Raw genomic sequence first — 26,318 nt, 5'->3', positions numbered from 1 at the left:
GGAGACGGACCCCGCCTCCCCTCACCACGGGACCACGCCCCCTCGCCTCGGAACCACGTTCCCTCGCCGGGAACCACGCCCCCAGAGCTTGGAGTCGCGCCCCGCCCACTCCTCCCGTGGCTGAGCAACACGTCGCTCCAGGAGCGCCCGTGCCCCGGTCACCAATCCGCCTCCTTTCAACCGCCAAGCCGGAAAACGACCAGGTACGGGACCCGCTGAAGGTGTACCGTACTTCCACCCGCGCCGTACGGAATGGGAAAGGTTTCTCAACTGGGATTGGGGTTATTTTCGGTGGTTTGAGCGGAGGGAGCAGGAGTTTGGGAGGGGACTATGTTATGCGGGCGGAGAGTGAACAATATATTTCCGGTTCCGGCGGGGCGCTGGTTTTAGTCTCCATAGGTTATAGACGACGGCTGTGGTGAGTAAGGTGAGGGCTTTAAAATGCCCCAAATGGACCAGGGTGAGGGCTCAATGCCCCCAATGGACCGGGGTGAGGGCTCTCAATGCCCCCAATGGGCCGGGGTGAGGGCTTTAAAATGCCCCCAATAGACCGGGTTGAGGGCTGTAAATGTACCCCAATGGACCGGGGTGAGGGCTCTCAATGCCCCCAATGGACCGGGGTGAGGGCTCTCAATGTACCCCAATGGACCGGGGTGAGGGCTGTAAATGTACCCCAATGGACCGGGGTGAGGGCTGTAAATGTACCCCAATGGACCGGGGTGAGGGCTGTAAATGTACCCCAATGGACCGGGGTGAGGGCTCTCAATGGACCGGGTGAGGGCTGTAAATGTGCCCCAATGGACCGGGGTGAGGGCTGTAAATGTGCCCCAATGGACCGGGGTGAGGGCTGTAAATGTGCCCCAATGGACCGGGGTGAGGGCTGTAAATGTGCCCCAATGGACCGGGGTGAGGGCTGTAAATGTACCCCAATGGACCGGGGTGAGGGCTCTCATTGCTCCCAATGGACCGTGGTGAGGGCTCTCAATGCCCCCAATGGAATGGGGTGAGGGCTCTCAATGCCCCCAATGGAATGGGGTGAGGGCTCTCAATGCCCCCAATGGACCGGGGTGAGGGCTCTCAATGCCCCCAATGGACCGGGGTGAGGGCTCATTCTCCCTTTGTCTGTGTGGATTTCCTCAGTGCTCCAGTTTCCTCCCACAATCTAAAGACTTGCTGGTCAGGTGAATTGGCCATGCTAAATTGCCTATTGTGTTAGGTGCTTTAGTCAGGTTTAAATAAAGAGTAGGCGAATGGGTCTAGGTGAGTTACTCTTCGGAGGGCCTGTTCCTATACTGTAGGGAATCTAAATGCACCCAATAGTCTGGGCTCAAGGCTCTAAATGCACCCAGGAAACCAGGGCTCAAACTCTGTTATTTATAAGTATATGTTAATTCACCTTGTTTACGTGTATCTTAGTGTCTTTTGTCCAAAGTAGTTTTCCTGTATCGTATTTTCACTTTACCATGCTGTTTACTATTGTTGATTGGACAGCTGCTGCTGAAAGAGGTTGTATTTCTCACTAGCATGCCTTAAGTCAAATTCTGGCACAAAAATCAGCATTAAATGTGCAAAAAGACTAGACATGTGAAAATCAGACAAAATAGACTTTTTTGGAAGATGGATAGTTTTAAAGCTTTTTTTAAAAGATTACCCCCCTTCTCCACTGCGCACCTGCCTTAATGATGTGTTGCTGTGATGATGTATAGATATTTGTACAATAATGAAAATGGTTGGGCAAACTTGTCATTTAGTATCAATGTCAGGATGGATTACAACTGTGCTTGTGGTTGGGGATTGGTTGTTCGCTTTCTCAACTTCTGAGTTTTGTTTTGCATCAACTGTCTTTTTTGTTTAGTCCAATGTTTTTGTAATTCATCTATCTCAGGGCAGAGATGTTAGGATTGTTGTGCTGCAGTGTATGCAGCATTTAAGAGAAGATAAAAGAATTTGCGTGTGGGCCTTCTCCTTGCTTTAGGAAATATTTCAGGTAGAATGTGATTATATTGGGCAGTTACTCTTGTAAGTGGGCAAATAGGATTTAGTTACAGTGAGATTCTACAAATTACAATGCAATGAAAAACTAGTTAATGCCACATGAATTTGCCCAGAACACTTGAGAAAACTGTTTGAATATTGCCATAGGCTTTTGAATCACCTGAGTCCCATACTGCAGTTTTTTTTGCTTTAATCAATAATCTGAATTTAAAATGCCAATAAAACATATTCAATAGGTATTTCAGTACTCAGATCCAGGAACCTAAAACTTTCTGCCTCTGAGGCAAAAATCCTTTCAATTTTATTTAAGTGCATAACAATCGTTTCTGTTTTTGCAAGTGTGCATTTGATGAGTTTTCTTCCAGTCTGGAGCTATACACACAGCTCAGTAGTGGTACCTGTCAGTTGTAATGGTGCAATAGTTTAGAAATTAGGTCAAGAGTGTGTCATGATTGAGTCAAGACAGCTGTGCATTTTCATCATGTCATCTGTGGTTGTTAGGTTTATGAAGCCTTTAGCACAATAACATCGTGCTTTTCCAGAAATGCTTTTCCATTTTTGTTTTTATTTTCTTGTTGGAGTAGAAGAGATTTAATCAAATAATGTGAAGAGCCATCTGTTTATTTTTAATTTGACCCTTTTCCAGTTTAAAGTTACCACATATCATGCCCCGTGAAGAAAATGCATAGTTTATTAATTATTCCTGAGGACTGGTGTTGCTAGGTTGACAGTTACATACATTGGAGAAAGTGAAAGTCTCTGGAACACTAGTGCCTGTCTTAGTTTTCGAATCCTGTCTGTCCCCTGCCCGAAAATAAATTGCCTAAAGTTGAGAAGTTGCCTCCATAGTCGTCTTCTGTAAATAACTTTAATGAACAGTAGGAATTTAAATGTGCGTTATTTTTGAATTGATGGTATTGTTCTGGATGTAGATGACGTTTAAAATAAGCATGAAGAAAGTGACCTTCAAAATAAAAATTATTTTATATTAACAAGGTTTGGATTAGTGTGTAATGCATGTCTTTTGCAGCAGGTATGTGTGGGAGCAGATCAGCTCTTCCTTCAGATGGGTTTCTGACCTTGCACTGAAGCAATCCAATCCAATCCACAGATATAAATTTCTGACAGGGTGCTCTCTCTTTGAACTTTGTGCAACCTTTGACATGGTCGACCACGTCAACCTCTTTGACTTTTTCTTGTGTTGTCTAGCTCAGTGGAAATGCCATCACTTAATTTCACTCTTGTCTGTTCAGTCATAAATGAATCTTTAGCATTAGTATCTCTTTCCATTAATTTCTAATGTCTCTGGAGTTCCTCAAGGATGTGCAGCTGCAGGCTGCTCTTTGGTAACAACTCCACTTTGTGAAACTACGCTGGTAACACCAACATTTTGACTCCTTTGTGCCTTCCATTAACATTTTATTAAACCACTTGATATTTACTCCTGGGTGAACTGTGTTTTTTCTTAAGACATGAAAGAATGAAGTACTCTACCTAATAAACTTAGTTTTCATTAGTCTTTCCATCCCTCTCCATGGCCACAGTTCCATGCTGATCCAGACTGTATGGAATGTTTGCATCCCATTTGACTTTTGTTTTTGCCCATATATCCTCCAACAGAAATTACTGACTTCGCATCTTTGTTAGATCATCTAGCTTTGTGAACACTTCCACAATTGGCTGCTTTAAAGCTGTGCAATCCAGACTTCTGGACCTGTAGGTTCCAATTTACCCAAAACTCTGCCTATCCTCTTCCAGTCTTGTTCACCCTACCTACTTGTTCTTCTTAGCCTGCATTGGTTCCCAATTTCCCCCTCCATTTCCCATGCCTTTGTATTTGTACTTTGATTCTTATGTCTAAATCTCTTTCTGGTATTGCCCGTCCTATCTCAGTAATCTTTTAAAGCTCTACTCTCTTCTTCTGTATTATGGTCTCTTATGCAACCTCTTCTCATTTTGCATTGTTGACCAGGTCATCAACTGCCTGGGCCCTACACTGTGGAATTCCCTCTGTAGAACTGTACTTTTATTTCTTACCATTTTGACAAAACCTTGGTCATGTTATCAGAACCTCCTCCTTTGTCTTAGTATCCATTTTCATCTTTTACTGAATCTTAGATGTTTTTCCCACATTAAAGTAGCTGTACAAATGCAAGTTGTCTTTATGTTCTAATTAACTGTATAAGGTGAGCCCTACAAAATAGAGACTGTGGAGGAGGAAATGCAAAATGCTTGTTTTTTAACCGTTGGGTTATTTGAGTAGATTGTTCACTAAGTCTGGATTATTGCTTGTGTTTACATACTCGCTGCTGCTTTCTAAACCGTATTATCCTCCCTATAATTTCAAGACTCAGTTTTGACAATGTTGATTTTAATCTCCAATACGCCTATTATTCAAAGTGAAAAATAGCCATTTATTTAACTACCTATGTGCAGCTGATTTGTGGACAGTGTGCATACTTTAGTTGGCACAGGGTTCATTCACAATGAATTATACAAACTTGAAGCAGAACAGTCAACCAGGTTCTGGTCAAGGAGCACAGGTTGATGCAATCTGTTGGAGAAGTGTATTACCTCCTCTTCAATTTTTCGTATCCTGTTGGTGGGACAAGGATTAATTTTGGTTGTTGTCATGTGTAGCCTCCTGTATTGGCTGCTACCAGTTGTGAAGATAAAAGTTCAGCTACTTTTCCAAGATTCGTTTGGGGAAGAATCGGGGAGGGAGAGTCGGGGAGAGCTGCTGCAGGGCAGGTGGTAAAAGAAATCAGACTATACTTGATCATTTTGTTCTTTGTGGATTTAAGCAAAGCTTTAGTAAATGCTGGGAACTGTTCAGAGCAATTGAAGGGGAAATCCAAGAAAGGAACCAATGAGTTCTATTTGTTTTAAAATAGTGATGGAAAAGGATAGACCAGATCTAAAAGTTGAAGTTCTAAATTGGAGAAAGGCCAATTTTGACGGAATTAGGCAAGAACTTTCGAAAGCTGATTGGGGGCAGATGTTCGCAGGTAAAGGGACGGCTGGAAAATGCGAAGCCTTCAGAAATGAGATAACAAGAATCTAGAGAAAGTATATTCCTGTCAGGATGAAAGGGAAGGCTGGTAGGTATAGGGAATGCTGGATGACTAAAGAAATTGGGGGTTTGGTTAAGAAAAAGAAGAAAGCATATGTCAGGTATTGACAGGATAGATCAAGTCAATCCTTAGAAGAGTATAAAGGAAGTAGGAGTATACTTAAGAGGGAAATCAGGAGGGCAAAAAGGGGACGAGAGATAGTTTTGACAAGTAGAATTAAGGATTTTTACAAATATATTAAGGACAAAAGGGTAACTAGGGAGAGAATAGGGCCCCTCAAAGATCAAGGCGGCCTTTGTGTGGAGCCACAGAAAATGGGGGAAGTACTAAATGAATATTTTGCATCAGTGTTTACTGTTGAAAAGGATATGGAAGATATAGACTGTAGGGAAATAGATGGTGACATCTTTCAAAATGTCGAGATTACAAAGGAGGAAGTGCTATATTTCTTGAAACGGTTAAAGGTGGATAAATCCCCAGGACCTGATCAGGTGTACCCGAGAACTCTCTGGGAAGCTAGAGAAGTGATTGCTGGGCGTCTTGCTGAGATATTTGTATCATCAATAGTCACAGGTGAGGTGCCGGAAGACTGGAGGTTGGCTAACGTGGTGCCACTGTTTAAGAAGGGTGGTAAAGATAAGCCAGGGAACTATAGACCAGTGAGCCTGACCTCAGTGGTTGCAAAGTTGTTGGAGGGAATCCTGAGGGACAGGATGTACATGTATTTGGAAAGGCAAGGACTGATTCGGGATAGTCAACATGGCTTTGTGCGTGGGAAATAATGTCTCACAAACTTGATTGAGTTTTTGAAGAAGTAACAAAGAAGATTGAGGGCAGAGCAGTAGATGTGATCTATATGGACTTCAGTAAGGCGTTTGACAAGGTTCCCCATGGGAGACTGATTAGCAAGGTCAGATCTCATGGAATACAGGGAGAACTGGCTCAAAGGAAGAAGACAGAGCATGGTGGTGGAGGATTGTTTTTCAGACTGGAGGCCTGTGACCAATGGAGTGCCACAAGGATCGGTGCTGGGTCCTCTACTTTTTGTCATTTACGTAAATGATTTGGATGCAAGCATAACAGGTATGGTTAGTAAGTTTGCGGATGCCACCAAAATTGGAGTTGTGGTGGACAGCGAAGAGGGTTACCTCAAATTACAACAGGATCTGGACCAGATGGGCCAAGTAGCAGATGGAGTATAATTCAGATAAATGTGAGGTGCTGCATTTTGGGAAAGCAAATCTTAGCAGGACTTATACACATAATGGTAAGGTCCTAGGGAGTGCAAGTTCATAGCTCCTTGAAAGTGGAGTCGCAAGTAGATAGGATAGTGAAGAAGGTGTTTGGTATGCTTTCCTTTATTGGTCAGAGTATTGAGTACAGGAGTTGTGATGTCATGTTGCGGCTGTACAGGACATTGGTTAGGCCACTGTTGGAATATTGCATACAATTCTGGTCTCCTTCCTATCAGAAAGATGTTGTGAAGCTTGAAAGGGTTCAGAAAAGATTTACAAGGATGCTGCCACGGTTGGAGGATTTGAGCTACAGGGAGAGGCTGAACAGGCTGGGGCTGTTTACCCTGGAGCATTGGAGGCTGAGGGGTGACATTATAGAGGTTTACAAAATTATGAGGGGCATGGATAGGATAAATAGGCAAAGTCTTTTCCGTGGGGTCGTGGAGTCCAGAACTGGAGGGCATAGGTTTCGGGTGAGAGGGGAAAGATATAAAAGAGACCTAAGGGGCAACCTTTTCACGCAGAGGGTGGCACGTGTATGGAATGAGCTGCCAGAGGATGTGGTGGAGGCTAGTACAATTGCAACATTTAAGAGGCATTTGGATAGGTATATGAATAGGAAGGGTTTGGAGGGATATGGGCCGGGTGCTGGCAGGTGGAACTAAATTGGGTTGGGATATCTGGTCGGCATGGACAGGTTGGACTGAAGGGTCTGTTTCCATGCTGTACATCTCTATGACAGGAAAATTTAAATATTAGTGAATTTTTTGAAGTGATTTCTTTAAAGTGATTTTTCTTTTTAATGCAAATCCAAATTACCTATTTAAATGATAACTTAATTTCCTTATGCTTGGAATTAATTCACTTTTGTTTTACTGAATTTTAGTCAGCTTGTGTGGTACAAAACCAGCTTGGCCCAGCAAAATAATGGTGGCCAAACAGAGAATCCGGATGGCAAACGAGAAACACAGTAAGAACATCACGCAACGAGGGAATGTTCCCAAAAGTTCAGTAAGTCTTAGTTTTTATGTCTCTACGTGTGCTGTAAAATTGAATTAAATCACTTGTGTCCTTTTGCCCCGTGGAATTGCTTGATTTATGGCTAATAATAAATTAAACTTCAACTAAATTTACCTATAAAGTGGTTCAATAATTAGATTGTCCAACTAATAACTGGGGCTTTGAGAATTAATTTATTTCCCCTTCCAAACCTCATCTCTGTTGGGATTTTATGTTACACAGAAAGCTTCAGGCTCTGTTCTGTTAAATTTTTAGTACTAGAAAATTTGAAAGTAATAGCCTCTTAAAGTCTGTTCACCACTCCTAATAAAAAATTTCACTGCCCTTTTTTAACATTATTCCCTCCATCACTGGTTTCCTCTTCCATCTCTTGACAGTCTTTCCAAATTTTTCACAATATGAATTGATCAGCTTTTATGAGCCACTGAAGATCCCCAAGCTGCGATACTGTTTTCTGGTGGTAATGTTGGTAGTTCTGTCTTAATTGATTGAAAGCTTCATAATACCTCATCAACATAAGGCAGTGATAAACTGATTGGAATCTTAGGCATGTGTTTATCATTGTTACCTGTTAAGCTACTGTGCTGTACTACATAGTTAATCTGCAAGTTTCAGTAATAAGAAACAATATTATGCATTCTAGTTATTTCAGGCAATATCATTTCAAACATACCCAGCATCAGTTATTTCTATTACTATGTTGTGAAGTAATGAATGGCATGTTTGTCATTCCAGAAAACAGCACCAGATGAAAAATCATCAGTTGGTCCCTGGCTGTTGGCACTTTTCATTTTTGTTGTTTGTGGATCAGGTAACTTTTAACTTCTTAAAACTCATTTTTGTAATATCAGCATTCAAGCTATGTGAAACGTAGCATAATTGAGAATAAAATCTGGTGAAAGCTGCCATCATGAAGCTTCAATAGTGAAGATGAGCTACTTCAAAATGCTTAATGATATTGAGTGTCCATTGATGGTTAATTTGTTTGTCTAGTATAATGCATTTTACGAAATATAATGTAAATTGTCATTTGCCAGCATAGAACCTGAGTACTGCTGGAAAAAGATATTTTAATCGTTTTTTGTTTTGCATTCATTGGGAGATAATTTTCAAATTATCAATTTGAAGACAAAAACCAGCATTCGTACTTTTTAATAACTTAAACTATGCCTGACAGTTGACTGTCAATCATAATTAATTGGTGCATTTTCCATAGCTACTAAAGTCCACTGCTGTCAGCACCCAACATTGATTGAATTGTGTGAGAAGTCAGGACGAAGTGGCTAAGGCATTTTGGGGGGGGGGGAGAAGAGGAGAGGTGGGATTGGTCTTTGCTTTCAAACACTAATTAATATGAAGTAAAAGTGGGACAGTCTATTCATGTGCTGGAGCTGGTGTCACTGTGCACATAACATGGTGAAATCAGCAATACAGACGTGGCAGTATCCTGACGTATGTCACAGCCAACTGATATCACCAGCTCTCTGCACATGTGCAGAAACCAGTGACCATTTGAGTAATTCCTCAATTTTGTGCAGTCTCACTTTTTCGGGCAGTTTGCCTTTTAATCAAAAGTTGATGTCCTGTAAATAGTAGAATTAATTTGCTTTGATTTAATTGAACATCAGACTTTTTATGAATGTCTTGAGTGTTCTTTAAATTTGACTTTTACTTTCCACATTACTCCTCATATTTTGAGTATCTTGGTGTCATTTTCATTTTTCTCGCCCCTTCAGTTGACTTTTCTTTGTCTCCATACCCCTGGTTTCATTTATCTTTTTGCTATGGCTCCTAATTTGAAAATGCCTGAATGTTGAAGGCAGAGATTCTTGTTTTTTTTTCCCCCGCTCAAACCCTGGTATCAGTGTCTGAGTGTTTAAGATTTATATTCCTGATGGAACTTATTTGGAGTATTGGTGAAAGGCTTGGCTGTTGAAGCCTTCCATCACATGGGAGTAGTTAGCAGGGTGATAACAGCCTGAGTTTGGTTTATCCTTCTTTGTGAATCAGATGTAGGTGAACAGTTGTCCTTTTCAAGTTGGTGCTCATATTATAGCTGTCCTTGACCTACTAATTCAGGACACTGTCCTCTGAGGGGGAAGGATTGAATGGAGTGGTCAGGCATTGATGTTGGACACTTGCAGAGAATGTTTCATCATAGGACGGGTTGGACTGAAGGGTCTGTTTCCATGCATCTCTATGACTCTATATCGAAAGGCCATTCAGCTCAACAAGTCTTGCTGCACAAGATCCTGCTGTCACTTGATTTGATCATTCAGTATAACATAGTCCTTGCTGTTTCATGTACTTAGCTAGCTTCCCCCCAGCTGCATCTGTTTATTTGCTTTTTACTGTTAGCCAGCCAGTTCTACATGTAATCTCTGAATGAAGTTTCTCAATAGTTCCTTATTGTGTTTGCTAATGCAGACAGCCTGCTATTTATGGCCTTCCAGTTTTGGACTTCTTTTTCTTCTTGATTTTTGCATAACTGACCTATATTCCAGTATTGCCAAATATCCCCAGAATGTATTGAATTGGTGAGAGCCTGTGAGCAATGACATGACAGACCTAGCCAACCTCTAAGCTAGAATGGGTCAGAAAAAATCAATTTGTGCATTAGAATAACATTCAACAAATCAAATAATTTTCTATTTGAATGTCGAGGTGAGACACAAAATGAGATCTGGAATATATTGACTAACCAGTCATGGTGAAGCAGCAGTTGTCAAAGTAAACAGACTGCTGAATATACAAGACCATATTTCTTCAATGTCACAAATGTATCTTAATTGGAGTGTGGCACACAGTCTTGACTGAGGCATGTTACACAAGGGCAGGTGATCAAACATTTGGTCAAAGTGGTAGGCTTTTAGGCTGTCAGTAGTGTCTTAAACAAGAAGAGTAGGACAGTCAGAAATGATATATTTCCAAGTCAGGATGGTGTTATTTGGACGAGATCTTAAATGGTATTGTTCCCATCTATCTGCTGCCTTTGTGCTGCTACTACGGAGCATCTGTGGTGGAGGGAATACATGCTTGTGGATGTCATGCCAGTCAAGTGGGCTGGTTTGTCCAGGTCAGTGTCAAACTTGGTTCTGTTGGAGTGTACTCATCCATGCAAGGTTAGAAGCATTTTATCACATTTCAGACTTGTGCCTTTTTAGATGGTGGGGTAGGCTTTTGTGAGGTTAGTTCAGCTCAGTTTCTGGTCAATTGTAACCCCATGGTGTTGATACCGTTGATTGAATTGAAGGTTTTATTGGAAAGGCAAGGTAAATAATCTGAGAGGCTTGCCTCCTTCCTACTTTTAGGTCTCTAAGTTTGTAACCGAGAAAGAAAAAACGATTAGTTTTTTTTAATGTTCCGAAAAATTTGGCAAGTTGTCAGAAGTACCTTTATTTTTAAAGCAGGCTACTTGGGTCATGCATTTCATATACACCTTCCTCTTGCTTCACAGTAGTGAGAATTGTTTTGGTGCAAATGACATTGATGCCAAGAGGAGTCTGATAAACATCAAGTATAGTTAGTATCAGGTATAGTCAGATTTTTTATTTTCTCCAAAGTAACATGTTGAATTTGCTAAATTTAAAATTATTACTGATCTTGGAACAAGTTGTCCCAGCCTCTGATTACTTCAAATTAAATCAGTTACTACACTTTTTAAGCAATAACTTGAGTAAATAGTCAACATGACCCTTTGCTTTTAACACATTGTTATTCTCCAAGCGTGACATTTGGCCATGGTTTTTTTTTTAAGGTGCCCTTTGTGTTCTTGAAATATTTCCTCACAAAATTTAAAAATAAACTATCAGTAATATCTTGTGACAGGTTTGGTGAAGATAATTCCGCTTTCTCCATTCCTAGCAGTCTTTGCTGTTCCCCTTTATCACAGGTGGTGCACTTTTTTCTTGAATGTAAGACTGGGCTGCTCCTTGTACCAAATTCTGTTCATTGTGCAGGCATTGTCTGGATGAGTCAAAGCATCTGAAAACAGAACCTTTGGTTTAATTTGTCCGTGCTGACCAAACTCCCAAACTAAACTAGTGCCACCTGCCTTCATTTGGCCCATATCACTCCAAATCTTTTGTATTCCTCTATTTATCCAAATGTCTTTTAAACATTGTAACTGTTCCTGTATCCATTTCCTCTGGAAGTTTATTCCACACACTAGTCACTTTTTAAAAAAAAACGTTGCCCCAATGTCCTTTATAAATCCTTCTCCTCACCTTAAAAATGTGTCTCAGTTTTGAATTTCTACGCTTTAGGGAAAAGACCTTTGCTATTCATCTTATCTGTGCCCCTCGTGATTGTATGAAGTTATATAAGGTCACCCCTCAACCTCCTATACTGGAGTGAAAAAAAGTCCCAGTCTATTTTTGTCAGACTCAAACTCTCCATTCCTGGCAATATCCTGGTCAATATTTTCTGAACCCCCTCCAATTTAATAATATCCTTCCAATAACAGGGTGACCACAACTGTACACAGTACTCCAGAAGAGGCCTCCCTAATGTCCTATACAACCTAACATCCAACTGCTATACTCTAGAGGTTTGAGCAATGAAGGCAAGCGTGCTAAATGCCGCCTTCACCGATCTGTCTACCTGTGATGCAAATTGCAAAGAATTGTGTACCCAAACCCTGAGGTGTGTCTGTTCTCCAACACAACACAGCACAGTGGCTCAGTGGTTAGCACTGCTGCCTCACAGCACCAGGGTCCAAGGTTCGATTCCAGCCTCAGGTGACTGTGTGGAGTTTGCACATTCTCCCCGTGTCTGCGTGGGTTTCCTCCGAGTGCTCCGGTGTCCTCCCACAGTCCAAAGATGTGCAGGTCAGGTGAATTGGCCATGCTAAATTGCCCATAGTGTTAGGTGCATTGGTCAGAGGGAAATGGGTCTGGGTGGGTTACTCTTCGGAGGATCGGTGTGGACTTGTTGGGCCAAAGGGCCTGTTTCCACACTGTAGGGAATCTAATCACAACCTAGTTATTAAGATAATTGAAACAAAAAAAAGGGAGGAGGAATATTTTATTTATCCCATTCTTATAATTTGGAATGGTTGAAAGAGTATTGGAAGCAACATTACGAAAGGGAATCTGATAAATATTTGAAAAGGAACAAGTTGTATAATTACAGGAAAAAAAACAAGGGAGTGAGACTCTTTAGATTGTGTCCATGCTAATTGTTTGAAAAGCAAAGGGCCAAATGGCTTCTGTGATAAGATTTTGTCACCTGATTCTATTCATTTCTACATTTCAACCTTTTGTGAGGAAATATCTCATTGTCCGCTTTGTCTTTCTGACAGCACAGCAGTGTTTGTATTTGGAAGCTGTATGGGTCACCTTGACTTATTTTTCCCCCTAATTCCACCAGCTTTATCTTAAAGTGACCTTGTATTATGCAACGCAGTGGGTGGAGAAGCTTTAGTCAGTTTTGGAATGGTCAATAATATACTTGCTATGAATCCGTCCTTGCGTTTAAGGAAAAATACCACCTGTACCACGTCTGTTATTCTTCAGACAGCTAGCCAAACCAAATCAGCCTCTGTATTTGCAGGACAGTAAAAACCTTCAGATATCCTTAAGATTGACCCCAATGGTTCTTCAGACTTTTGAATAACCAGTCCCAGACTCTTTGAATAATCAATTCTAGACACCTAGGTTTGTAGTGTAAACAAAGGACTTAGTAATTAAACAGAGGAAAATTAAAAAATGAAGTGATCTAAATGATTTTAAACCCAATAGCCTTTATTTTCAGTCACACTCATACAAAAGATAGTCAAACATAGTTAAGGGATAAATAAAAGAACTAATAAAGTTGGCTAGATTTCATTGGTTTTCACAATGCATTGTACCACAGGCATAGATAATTGTTTTTGGTTTTTTGACGATGTCTATCAGGGCCTCCTTTTCAGTCCTCTGCGAAAGTTTGTGATACTTAGTTTCTAATCCCCGAACATTCAAGAGCTGATAATGCGAGGTTAGGCAGGTAGCTTTCAAATCTTCATGTTGTAGCATCAACTGCCAAACTCTTCCCCAAAATCTATGTCCAAACTCTGTCTTTTCCTGTCAGATTGATAGTCTTCCTCAGGAGGTCCTAGTTAGTGTTCAACATCAGACTTCTGCTCGAGCGCAAGGTTTCTTCCAGACCTGCTAGAACCAAATCCCATGTGTCAGCCTTGTTTGTGACCATATGTGCTATATATTTAAACATATTGTTCTTCTTCATCAAAGATTCTGTAGAACCATTTGATTAAGAACTGACCTGCAATTAATTTCTAGTTGTTATCTCACAAACGTTTGTTTCTGTTCTCCTCTTTGTTTCAACACAAGCTGCTGCTCAGAATCCAAAGGTCATTTTCAGACCTGTTTTCAGTTCACACCATAATTGATCAAACAAATAATTAAAAATCAGCAAGCGTTCCAAAAGGTAATAGTTCCTTCTTGCAGTATATACTGAATTAGTGAAAATAATGCCCAACTAATCACCATATAAAATGTCAGACGTGGGTACCAAGCTAATAGGTACAGAAGTAGGGCATTTAACCTCCTATTGTCATTTAGTACAATCATGGCTGATCAGTGACTAAACTCCATGTGCCAGCTTTTGCCAATAGCAAAACAAATCAATCTTCAATTTAAAATTTTTAAAATAAGGTCACTCCTGAAAACCCTGGCTGGGTTTTTTTTGACATTGCCCCTCGTCCTAGATTTCCCAACTTCGAATAGATTTGGAGAAGCTACTTCTGTGTTCCACTTAATTTATTAAATTTCAGATCAATCTTGAACTTTGTAAATTCAAAAAAACACAATCCTGGTTGCTATGATCCCATGGTATAATTTAACCCTTGTAGCTGCAGTATTGTTCTGTAAATAGCTGTAGCATCAGGAGTTGCTCTCAGTGCTTCAGATGTGGATTAACCATATTTGGAGTATATGTTGTACTTTTTTTTAAATTCCAAGATGAAACCCAGCATTCAAGTAAAGGTTTTCATTACTTACTATACAAGTGCATGATAATTTTTCTCGTTTCATGAGATGTGGGTGTCATTGGAAGGGCTTTCACTTGTCCATCCCTAATTGCCCGTTGCAGTGAGTCTGTGGTCATATGGATCAGACTAGATATGACAGCAGATTTACTTCTATAAAGAGCATTATTAATGAACCAGAAGTTTTTATAACAATTATTCAAACCAATTTTCAGGTTCCTGATTTCTTTAGTTGAATTTAAGCTCTGTAGTATTTGACCCAATACCTTGGGGTTACTGGACCAGCGACATCACCACCATGCCACTATCTGCCTGATCTTCCAGTGTATTTATATGAGCTGCCATGTCCCTTTGGGCCTACCAGTTTCTAACTTTTTGCAGTTTTGCAAGTGCCTTGTCCTGTTCTTTTTAGGTCTGTAATGGCTGACCTCCCATTTGTTGACATCAATTAATGTGCCTTGCAGTTTTGCTTATTCATTGAAATTGCTGATATAATTTTGATTCTACCTGCTTATTTGCAATGACCTCTCCTTTTGTGTCACTGGTACACTTGGGTATGTGACTTTTGACCTCATTATTTTAAGTTGATAAATGCAGTGAATCGTTCAGGTCCCAACATATCCTCATAGAATGACACTAGTCCACAGTCTGCTATTTACAGGATCTGCAATCCGTACTGTCTCTTGTGCTGCTCGACCGGTTGTCTAGGTAGGTCAATGAGCTGCCTTCAATTTCGTGAGATTCAACGACGCTAACTTGTTCTTCGGGCAATTTATTAGTGTGTTCATGTACATTTAAAGCAGCTTTGAACCTCCACTCAGCATCAGATCAGAATCTGAAAGAGAAATAAAGGTCAACATCCCAGATTTTGCTGATAGGGGTTTCTGGTGGTGTAGCACATTGATGGTGGGCTTTCACAATTGTTTCCAATACTGACTGCAATTTCAGGATGTTGGGTAAGCACAAGTTAGTGAAGAAATCCTGTAATGACGGTCTATCAGTCAGGATTCCCTCTCCTATGGCTGACCCCAGAACTAACAATCATGAAGCCAGTTAGAATGTTAGGATTCCTGCTATTTGACACCGCTTGAAAAGTTTAGCATCTTGTTCACGAAGTGTTAGTGGATTTTTAACTGCAATATAATTCATAAAATTTGAACAACAGAACTGGCCTGGGGAGGAGTGGGACAAGGTCTTGATTGCTGAGTGCTGTTGAATTGTCAGGTCCATTTTGAAAAGATTGAAAAATTGTTAGGAAAATAAAATGCTGCAGAAGCTGCAAACTTGAAATTGAAAGAAACTACTAAAAATGCTTTGAAGAGTTAACATTTCATGGTGATAACCCTTTAAGTCTCTTCAGCATTCTGAAACATTAACTCTGTTTCTCTCTACACGTTTTACCTGACCTATTGAGTAGTTTCAGGAATTTCTACTTTGAATTTTTGATGGAGTTCTAATTTGCTAAGCTTTCTTCTTTCACATTGACCTAACTTTATTTTTTTCCCGATTTTAAAAATAGCTGGATAAATTTCAAGTGATTTTATTTTGTGCTTTGTGTTTCTTCACAATGTCTGTATAGATTATTTAATGTAATGGTTTGCATGGACACCTTAATGACCTCACTGCAGCTCCAGGCTGTCAGTGCCATCAATGGAGATGGCAATCAGCTACACTTGCACAGCAAGGCAATTGAGGTGAATTTCTGGCCAAAGATTGCCTGATCTCTCAGCAAGACCTGTTAAGAGGTTAGTGGCAAGTGGCTTTGCTTCTGCCCTGGTTGACTGGAGACTCGGATTTCACATTGAACATGTTTATTATAGAATCATACAACATAGAAAGAGGTCACTGTACTAGAACTATCTAACTAGTGCAACATGCCTGTCATTTCCCAATTGGTTTTCCTACTTTACTCCTTTCTAGCATTCATCTAATTTGTTTTAAAATTATATTAAATTTGATTCTGTCTCTGGCTGCCTGTTTCTGTCAATCAGACCATAGGATGGAAGAGCAGTAGTAGTTAATTCGGCCCATGTTTCCTCCTCCATTCAATGAGATCATGGCTGACCTGATAATCCACAACTCCATTTTCCTGCTTAATCCCAATAACCTTTGTTTCCCTATGTTATAGACCTGACCAGATCTCAATTGCCAACGCCACACTCATCCAGCCATCTTCTCTCTCTTCCCCTCTTCCCCCCCCCCCCCCTCCCCCAGCGTCCACAGTACTGTAAGGAGATAACAAGACCCATCCGTTATATTTCTTTGAAGGCAAGTGTGATCCTATTGGTCCACCACCAAGCTTTAATTAAAACACACTTTATTCTTATAATGCAGTTAAAATACAAACATATTGGCCTAATCTTAACTTTATTGAGCTACTTAAGATACTTAACAGCTGTTCCAGTGTAAGCTGCATCCCACACAAACACAATTTTATAATAATGTAATCCAGCAAAACTGTTATGGCTCTCATGTGCTGTCTCTTTCTAGTCCAGAAAAAAGAAACAATCTGAATCTTTTGATTTTTAAGGGGAAGCCTCACTGACTAAGATTTTAGCAGCCAGGAACTCAAACTTTTAGCTCAGCATGAGTGAATCCATGTGGAGTGGGAATGGCGCAATAGGTCAGACAGTATCCAGGGAGCAGGAAAGTCAAAGTTTCAGGCCAAAACATTGACTTTCCTGCTGCTCAGATACTGTCTGAATTGCTGTGCTTTTCCAGCAAAACAAAAAAGCTGTTTACCACTGTCTGTCTGAAGAAGACATTCCAATGCCACTGTGGCAACACTGAAAGAGAAACAGCACAGACCGCATAGAGTCCAGTCACATCAAACCTTATTGATTTAAAATGTCAGTCAGAGTCTTGAATATTTGTAATGACGAGCCTCAACAGTTCTCTGCAGGAACAACAAACCCGAAGACTTGCTACGCTTTGAGAGAGGAAATCCCTCCTGTCTTTTAAGTGGGCAACCCCTTACTCTTAAATTATGCCCTCTGGTCCAGACTCTGTCATAGGGGAAAATATTTTTTCTGCGTCTACCCTGTCAAGTCTCTTAAGAATCTTGTGTTTTAATAACGTGACCTCTCATTCCTCCAAGCTTACAGGCACAATCTACTCGATCTGTCCCCACACCATTCTCATTACGAATTTAATAGCTTTTGTTTTACTATCCTGTAGAACTCTCTCTCAGCACAATGGGTTTATCTGCACCTCAAGGGCTGCAGTGATTCAAGGTGGTGATTCACCCCATCTTACTGAGGGCATTTAGCACTGGACAAGGCCTCACCACATCCATGAATGAATAACACACAAGCTGGCACTTCCTGGTCTATGGTTGCCCTGTGTGAGAGGGGCACATTGTAGGACCTTTCCCTAGGCCTGGCAATGTCTGTTCATGAGTTCAGAGTGAGTGTGACCCAGTGTTGATGTTGGATATTGTTGTTCAGAATGACAGCCTTGTTCTCTAATCAACATCTGGGTAGCTTTTGATAAGGTGTAAGTAATGTCCTTGATGCCTTCCCAAAATACTGGGTATCATAGGAAGATTGGAATGTCACATGAATGCCAACAATATTTTAAATTGAAGTCATTTTCAGTGCTATTTTGATTTAACTATGTTAGTGGTTCCACCTTAATTTGAAGGACCAGATGCTGCCTGTTGAAGGGCATACGCTCGAAACATCGACTCTTCTGCTCCTCAGATGCTGCCTGACCAGCTGTGCTTTTCCAGCACTACACTTCTCGATTCAGGTGCTCCAAAGACCCTGAAGAAAGGGTCAATACTACTGACCATTTCATAAACAAATCGGCATCTTCTAAGATGTTCAGAGCAAGTAACTATTAAAAGGGCAGCACGTTGACTCAGTGATTAGTACTGCTACCTCCCAGCACCCCAGACCCAGGTTCAGTTACACCCCTGGGCGACTGTGCAAACTCCATACTGACATTCTCCCCGTGTCTGCGTGGGTTTCTTCTGGATACTCTGGTTTCCTCCCACAGTTCAAAGATGTTCAGGTTAGGTGGTCTGACCTTGGGAAATGCAGGGGATAGGGTAGTGGGTGTGGGTGGGTTGCTCTTTGGACGGTTGATATATACTCATTGGACTGAATGGCCTGCTTTCACACTCTAGGGATTCTATGAAAACTTGTTAAACTAGAAGGTGGGGAAAGTGGTGATCCAAGGTAGTAGTTCTCCTTTCAGCAGTGTATTCATGCCCATTGGCAGAGGTTTCACAATACTGTTCAAACATTACCATGTATAAGGTCACAGTGTCCCTATTAAAATATGCTACTTTATTGATTTTTTTTTTACATTGCCCTGGTTACCGTATAACAATTTTGCCACATTCATTTACAGTGCTTTTAAACTAAATATGTATGACAGTTGTAAAATATTCAAGTAGAGGCCCAACTTTCTGTCATGCTTTTCACAGACCTTCACTGCTGGCCTTGGGCAAATCCATCAGAATTTGATCAGGGTTCCAAAGATTAGCATTGAGATGTGATTGCATAATGCTCTGCATTCCAGAGAGGGGGAAAAATGTTTTATGGGAATTTTGAGGCTTTTAAGATTCCAAAAAGGAAATGACTGGTTAGCCAAAAAGCAATTACTGTCATGGGTAGAGGAGTTTGGAATAAGAGATAAAAACATGATTTTGAAAATTTAGTTGTGGGATGTGGAAATTGCTGGCCAGGCCATCATTTATTGCAAATCCCTAATTACTGTCTTCTGAACAACTGCTGTCCTTGGAAGATATGTTGAGTGTGCTGTTAGGAAGGGAATTTCTGGCCCAGTGACAGTAAAAGAACAGTGATGTAGTTCCAAGTCAGTGGTGTGTGAGATTTGGAGGGAGTTTATAGATGGTAGAGGTAGATGGAAAGTCTTTTCTTGTTCACTCATGGGATGTGAGCATCACTGGCTGAAGGTGGTAATAAACTGCCACTTGGAATCACAGCAGTCAAGGTGCTCTAAGTAGACAATGCTGTTAGGGAGGGAACTCCAAGGTTTTGACCCACTGACACAAAAGAACTAACAATATATTTCCAAGTCAGGAGGATTAGTTTGAGGAAAACCTTAAGGAGGTGGTGTTTCCCTCTATCTGTTTCCTTGTTTTTTCTTTGAGGGATGTGTTTGTGGGTTTGAAATGTGCTCTTGGCAGAGCTTTGAATTTCTGCAGTGTATCTTGCAGATAGATCATATCACTGCTCAGCAGCAGCAGTGGATATTTGTAGATATGGTGCCAATCAAGAGGCTGTTTTGTCCCGGATGGTGTTGACCTTGTTGAATTTTGTTGGAGTTGCACTCATCCAGGCAAGAGCAGAGAATTCCACCACAATCCTGACTTGTGCCTTGTAAATAGTGGACAGACTTTGGGGAATTTAGTGAGTTACTTACTGCAGTATTCTAGCATCTGGCCTGTTTTTGTAGTTGTAGTGTTTATATGGCTAGTCCAGTTTCTGGTCAATGAATAACCCTCAGGATGTTGATAGAAGTGTTTAGATAGGGGAAATAGATGCAGTGTCAAGGGGTGATGGTTAGGTAGTCATGACCTGGTATATGTTTGGCAGAAATGTTTCTTGCCTCTTTAGACCAAGCCTGGATATTGTCCAAATGCAACAAGGTAATCAGAGCTGTACACAATGGAAACAGACCCTTTGGTCCAACTCGTCCATGCTGACCACATCCTAATTAATCTAGTCCATTTGCCAGCATATGGCCCGTATCCCTCTAAACCCTTCCTATTCATATACTCATCCGGATGCCTTTTAAATGTAATTGTACCAGCCTCCTCCACTTCCTCTTGCAGCTCATTCCATGCACTCACCACCCTCTGTGTGAAAATGTTGCCCCTTGGCTTCCTTATAAATCCTTCCCCCTCACCTTAAACTTGTACCATCTAGTTTTGGACTCCCTACCCTGGGGAAAAAACCTTGGCTGTTCACCCTATCTATGCCTCTCTTGATTTTATAAACCTCTATAAGGTCACCCTTAACTTCTGATGCTCCAGGGAAAATAGCCCTAGCCTATCCAGCCTCTCCCTATAGCTCAGACCCTTCAACCCTGGCAACATCCTTGTAAATCTTATCTGAACCTTTCAAGTTTCACAATATCCTTCATGTAGCTGGAAGACCAGAATTGAACTCCGTATTCCAAAAGGGGCCTAGCCACTACAGCCGCAACATGACCTCCCAACTCCTATACTCAGTGCACTGATCAATAAAGGGAAGCATACTAAACACCACCTTCACTATCATCTACCTGAGACTCCAATTTCAACGAACTATAAATCTGCACTCCAAGGTCATTTTGTTCAGCAACACTCCCCAGGGCTCTAACATTAGGTCTATAAGTCCTGCCCTGATTTGCCTTTTCAAAAAATGCAACACTCCACATTTATCTAAATTAAACTCAGTCTGCCACTCCTCAGCCTATTGGTCCATCTGATCAAGAACCGATTGTACCTCCTTGGCTGTGCACTATACCACTAATTTTGTTGTCATCTACAAACTTAACTAACCTTTTGACATGGACTGCTTCAATGTCTGAGGAGCTGCAAATGGAACTGAATATTGTGCAATTATCAGTGATTATCCCCACTTCTGACCTTTTATGTTGGAGAAAAGGTCATTGAAGATGGTTGGGCTGGTGGTATCTTATGCTCCCCATTGCTACCACTTGCAATGAAGTGAATGAGTGTTGAAGGTGGTTTATATGATGCCAGTCAAGTGGGCTGCATTTGTTCTGGGTGGTGTGAGCTTTGAATTGTTTTCTGGCTACACCTATTCATGGAGTGGAGAGTAGTTCATCAAATACATTTCTTCTGCCTTTGAGATAGTGGATGGGTATTGGGAAGACAGCAATTCCCAGCAGCTGACCTCTTGTAATCGCCATATGTCAAAGCTGAAAATGTGTTGCTGGAAAAGCGCAGCAGGTCAGGCAACATCCAAGGAACAGGAGAAGGCTCATTTTCCATTTGTAAACCCTTCAGTTGTGAAGAATAGTCATGCCATTCATTTTTCAGTCTCCACAGATGGTGCCAGACCTGAGTTTACCAGCATTTTTAATTTGTTTTTTAGATTTCCTGCATCCACAGTATTTAACTTCTATTTACATAGCTCATCTAGTTCAGTGTTTGATCATTGGTGACCCTAGGATGTTGGAGTGGAGGATTCAATGATACTACAATCAATGAACATCGAGGGACAATGTTTAAATTCTCTGCTGGAGATGATCATTGGCACAAATGTGGCAGCCTAAGTGAGGCTGTTGTCCAGGTCTTGCTGCATATGGATATGGATCACCAGAATGTAAGGAGTCATGAATAGTGCCGATGGTAGTGGCATCTAATGGAGTAGAGTCAATGACACAATAGTTGAAGATGATTGGACCTAAGGCACTAACCTGAGGAACTCCTGAAGTGATGTCCTCAGAATGTGATAATTGACCTCCCAACAGCCATAACCATTTTTCTTTCATGTTAGGTATGACTCCAACCAGTGGAGACCTTTTCTCCTGTTTCCCTTGACTCCAATTTTGCTTGATTTCCTTGATGTCATATTCCTTTGATGCATGAACTCCAGGGCAGTCCCTCTCACCTCTCCTTTGGAGTTCAGCGTTTTTGTCAAAGTTGGACCGAGGTGCTAATGAGATCTGGAACTGAGGCGCCCTGTCAAATCGAATGTAATAGCTGCATAATAACACTGTCAACAACCTCTTGCATTGCTTTGATTTAAGAGTAGGCTGATGGGGTTGTAAATGGCAAAGTTGGTTTCTCCTGCACTTTGGGTGGATCATAGCTGAGCAACTTTGCATATTGTTGGATAGATGCCAGTATTGTATCTATATTGGAGCATCTTTGATAGAGGCCTTGTTAGTCCTGGAGCAACAGTCTTTAGTACTGATGCAGGGAATGTTGTCAGCCTATAGCCTTTACAGTTTCTAGTACTTTCATCTTCTTTATCACGTGTAATGAATTGAGTAAGCTGGAGTCTAGGGTGCTGGGCACTTCAGGAGGGGATTGAGATGGATCAGCCGTGTAGCACTTCTGGCTGAAGTCGAATGCAAATGCTTCAGTCTTGACTTTTGCACTGGTATGTTGGACTCTCCCATTACTAAAGATAGGGATGTTTGGAGTGCTCGTCCTTCTGTTACGTTTAATTCCCCACCACCATTGGCTGTGGCAAGTTTACAAAACTTAGATCTAAAACATTGGTTGTGGAATCACGTAGTCTGGCCTGTTGCTAATGTATTGTTTATATACATTCAGTATGTACTGTTGTGATCTTTTCAAAGAGCACATTGCAAAGGGAACAAAAGAAACAAATTGAATCAAAGTTTCCTTCACTAATGAGTTGATAGGCTAGGGACTTGCTCCTGTGCTCTTTGTAACGCTAAGGACTAATTTCCAGGATACTCGACTGCTGGTACCAACTTGCCGACTTCCGCCAGTTGCCAGGCGGTTAAGTGTGGCTCCCTGAATACAGTATTAGAGGCACAACTCAGAAATTCATGTTGAATTAGAGCTGAATGTGAGTCCCCGTTCACTTCCTTTTCCCATTCCTTCCATGCTGAGGCTGTCCACCAATGTCAGGCCTCTGAAACAGGTTTCTAGAAGGTGAGCAAGAGTGAAATGGCTTTCTGTCTCTGAACTGTGGAAGCTGCAGAGTTCTGGTGATATTTTGAAGATGATGTTAACAAGCAGATCAACCTGGAGCTCTCTTCCATTCAGAATCATTCCATAGACTTTGGCAGGGATGGTGCTGCTTTGCATCACTTTACTGAGTAATTTAGGTGGTACGGATCACAATGCCAAATGTTGTAAGTTCAAAACACTGATGTAGTCCTAAGCTGGGAATAAGACTGAAAGCTTCCCTGCTCCTGTCTACCTTGCCTCTATAGAATATAAACATTGGGAAACCAGGTATTACAGATTGGGGCAATCATCTTCTAAGTAATGTTGAATTTCCAATGGGAGAACGCTTTGCACATATGTAAGGCGCTGTTTGCTTTTCAAATCCTACTGAAGACTGCAAGAAGACTGTCTGATGCCTTACATCAGGGAGCATTCAACAAATAACGTTATCATCTTATTTGATTCCCAGCGCGGGAGCCTTGTCAGATGTGATGGAATCCAGGTCTTACAATATTACCCACCAACAGAACATCCATAGTAAAGAGCTTCAAATCCAACTCGTTCGTCCTCCAGTATTTAGTTTTGGTTCCCTTCTTCCATAATTTAAGTCAGTGCACCAACGAGTACAGAAATTGGTCATTTTGAAGCCTTTTCCACGGATGATTTGGGTAAAGGATTACTTTCAATGTCGTATTCATGACTTCAAACAGACTTGGAAACTGTACATAAGTTCGTTAGTCAGTTTCAATAACCAATAATCACTGCAATATGTTGTGGTGTTACAGGTCCTAAAGACATGGATGAAATAGAAATGATGTCAGACGTGTTACGTGGAGTGACACTATCTTTTCTCCAGTACTTCGTGGAGTATAATGTATTAGACACTTGCTGCCTGCTTATGTGCATCTTGTACAAGTCCACTAGACAATTCTGCGTTTCGTGGCTACCTATTTGATTTCCTGCTCTAAACTAAGAAACCTATTTTAAATCATTTTGGTAAGCAAATCAGCAGATGGCCATTAACTGAAACAGCATGCACTTCCTCTCCCCTCCAACAATTGTTTAGCAAAGTGAAAGTTTTCTGAATGTTAATTGAAAGTGGGGCTATGCACAACTTAAGTTGAACCTGCTTTGGCTGTTAAGATTAAACTTGCAGTTAATTCCAACACTCTGAAAATATTGGATTAGTGTTCAAACTAAACCTGTAACAGCCTTCTGATTTCAAAAGGTGCTAATTAATTCAGATTCCTTCACATAGATTCTGTGCTCATGTCTGGTCTTATGTAACCTTGTTTTTTTAAATACGAAAACAGTTCTGATGGTGATCGCAACCTTTCCAAGACTGGCATTTGTTTGTAATTTGATTTTTAAACTGACACTGCTTTTTTTTTTCTCCTTCCTCAGCTATCTTCCAGATTATTCAAAGTATCCGGATGGGCATGTGAAATGGACAAAATTCAAATCTCTACCTTTTTAAGTGTCTTGCTGTTAATTCCAGCTGTGAGTCTGACCATTCCAACACTTCCTTTGTCTTACAAACAATGGATTTTACAGAATTCATCTTTCTGTAATTGCTTTTGAAGAAACTTCTAATTCCATGGTGTTGCTAAAAGTCTAGTTCGTTCCTTCGTGTGACCCAAGAAGGCAAGGATATAGTAAAAGCCATCCAACAGTTTAATTTTGTATTTTAATCAGGGAAATAGTTTGTAAGATCATATTTAATGTGAATACTTTATCATTATATATAGTTGGTATGTAGGTTTAAAAAAAACCTTTTTGGTGTACTCAGATGTTTTTTCCCCTTTCTTTCACACAAATCCTTGAAAATTGTAGAGAAGGTGGTTCTCCTCCCTGTTCAATTTGAGATACAAAATGTGCATCTTTCTAAATTAAATTTATAATTCCGGAAAAGTGCCTTCTTTTGTATATTAAAATGTACAACCATTTTAGGGCTTAGGTCTGAATGCTTCTCTGATCTTAGAACGTGAATTGATTTTGCTGTTTATTTTTGTTGAATTAAGGGTAATCTCCTCTCGTGTTTTAATATATTTGTGTCTGATCGATTCAAGAACTAGCTGAATTCAGGAGGCCGAAGAGAATGGCTGGGGGAGGGGAGTGGGTTCTGTTTTAAGCGACCCAAGGCAGTCATCTGTATGCTTACGAGCCTAAAGCTGCCCGATTCTCTTGGGTGAGCAGCCAGTTCCAAGGCGGTTATGTCCACAGGCAATTTCTTCTCTTGGTGGTAATTGAAACAAGCTAAATGTAAGAAGCTTCTCCATTGCCAACACTGTATGGTCTGATAATGTTGTGAATCACGGCATGCTGATAACTCCACATTTCGTGATCGCTTGATTGCTGCTTTGTCTTACCAGGTCCAATCGATTGTGTTTGACTGTAAGCAGCTGCAGCACTTGTTGCTGAAATAAATATATTTTTGCTTGAAATGGCTGATGTACTCTAATTCTCATGGTCTCCAATACAACTCATTTTTTGTGTCAGTTAATGAGAGGAAAACAATGATTAATCTTAACCAAATATGCATGCTGTGTTGATATTCTGTTGGGAGTTAAGGCCAGGTGTAGCCTTTTCGTAGGGACCAGATCAAACTGATGTAATTCAACACTCCCTTTGTATCATATAAGACCATAGGTTATATGTACAGTCCTTGTTTGCCTTCTGGACAACTAGAAATGAGCAATAAATGCTCACCTCACCAGGGACACACTCATCCCTTGATTGAATAATTTCTTTAAAAATGCCTTGAGCAGAAGCAGCAGCAAAGATTGATTGGGTTGGAAATGTCAGCATCCATCTTGCTGTCTCAGCTTGACTGTACAACCAATGAAAATTCCTCCATAAAAGGTTATATTTGCCAATAAAATTGCCTCTCTTTGTGTATTTAAAATCTCTCCAGTAATACTTCCCTCTTGGTTCTAGTTTATAGAGTTTGAATGAAAGGGTTGAAAGGCAAAAAGATACACTCCAAGCAGAACACATTCACTGCAAGTATTCCAGCCTGCTGCTCCCAGACAGAAGTTCAGGCCTCTTCTGATGCCAATAGTTTCCACCTGGCTTTGGATAGAGTAGTACTTCCTCAAATATGCTTAAGAGTAAGACAGCATTTTCCATTGTCCAAACTGTCTTTGTTTTAGAAAACATTTACTGTCATACCCTTAAAAACATGAAGTAGTCTCTCATTGGTTTGTTGAACACATTACATTTCGCTGTATTAAGATGATTTATATTATTTTTGACTGGTGTCTCGTACATGGCAATCCAGTTGCTTAATCATTCAATCAAACTGAGCTGAGGTTTACATAACTTACATACCAGAAAATATGGTTGAGGCCTATTCCAAGATGGTTTTCAAAAGAGAA

General features: G+C 40.8%; 1 protein-coding gene across 2 annotated transcripts; it reads left to right on the top strand.

Annotated features, from left to right (window-relative positions):
• The first annotated feature begins 72 nt into the window (after positions 1-72).
• Positions 73-25,389, top strand: LOC122556205 (stress-associated endoplasmic reticulum protein 1). Of its 2 annotated transcripts, none has more exons than XM_043702753.2 (4): positions 73-203; positions 7,191-7,315; positions 8,060-8,135; positions 24,346-25,389. In XM_043702753.2, the coding sequence occupies exons 2-4, from the start codon at positions 7,232-7,234 to the stop codon at positions 24,384-24,386; spliced, it is 201 nt and encodes a 66-aa protein (XP_043558688.1). In that variant the 5' UTR covers positions 73-203; positions 7,191-7,231; the 3' UTR covers positions 24,387-25,389. The 2 variants fall into 2 exon arrangements, with proteins under 2 accessions (XP_043558688.1, XP_043558689.1); XM_043702754.2 differs by lacking the exon at positions 73-203 and adding an exon at positions 393-418.
• The last annotated feature ends 929 nt before the right edge of the window (positions 25,390-26,318 follow it).

The sequence above is a fragment of the Chiloscyllium plagiosum genome, unplaced genomic scaffold (genome assembly GCF_037043375.1).
Source record: "Chiloscyllium plagiosum isolate Xiang-an unplaced genomic scaffold, Cpla_swu_hap1 HiC_scaffold_13, whole genome shotgun sequence".
NCBI lineage: Eukaryota > Metazoa > Chordata > Chondrichthyes > Orectolobiformes > Hemiscylliidae > Chiloscyllium > Chiloscyllium plagiosum.
Note: the sequence above shows the minus strand (reverse complement) of the source record. Positions and strands in the feature narration are given on the sequence as shown.

Bases quoted from the DNA above. Each gene is read 5' to 3' on its own strand.
- LOC122556205 (XM_043702753.2), top strand. From the start codon at position 7,232: ATGGTGGCCAAACAGAGAATCCGGATGGCAAACGAGAAACACAGTAAG. The intron at 7,316-8,059 runs GTAAGTCTTAGT...TTGTCATTCCAG, and splicing joins GGAATGTTCCCAAAAGTTCA to AAAACAGCACCAGATGAAAA. The intron at 8,136-24,345 runs GTAACTTTTAAC...CTCCTTCCTCAG, and splicing joins TTTTGTTGTTTGTGGATCAG to CTATCTTCCAGATTATTCAA.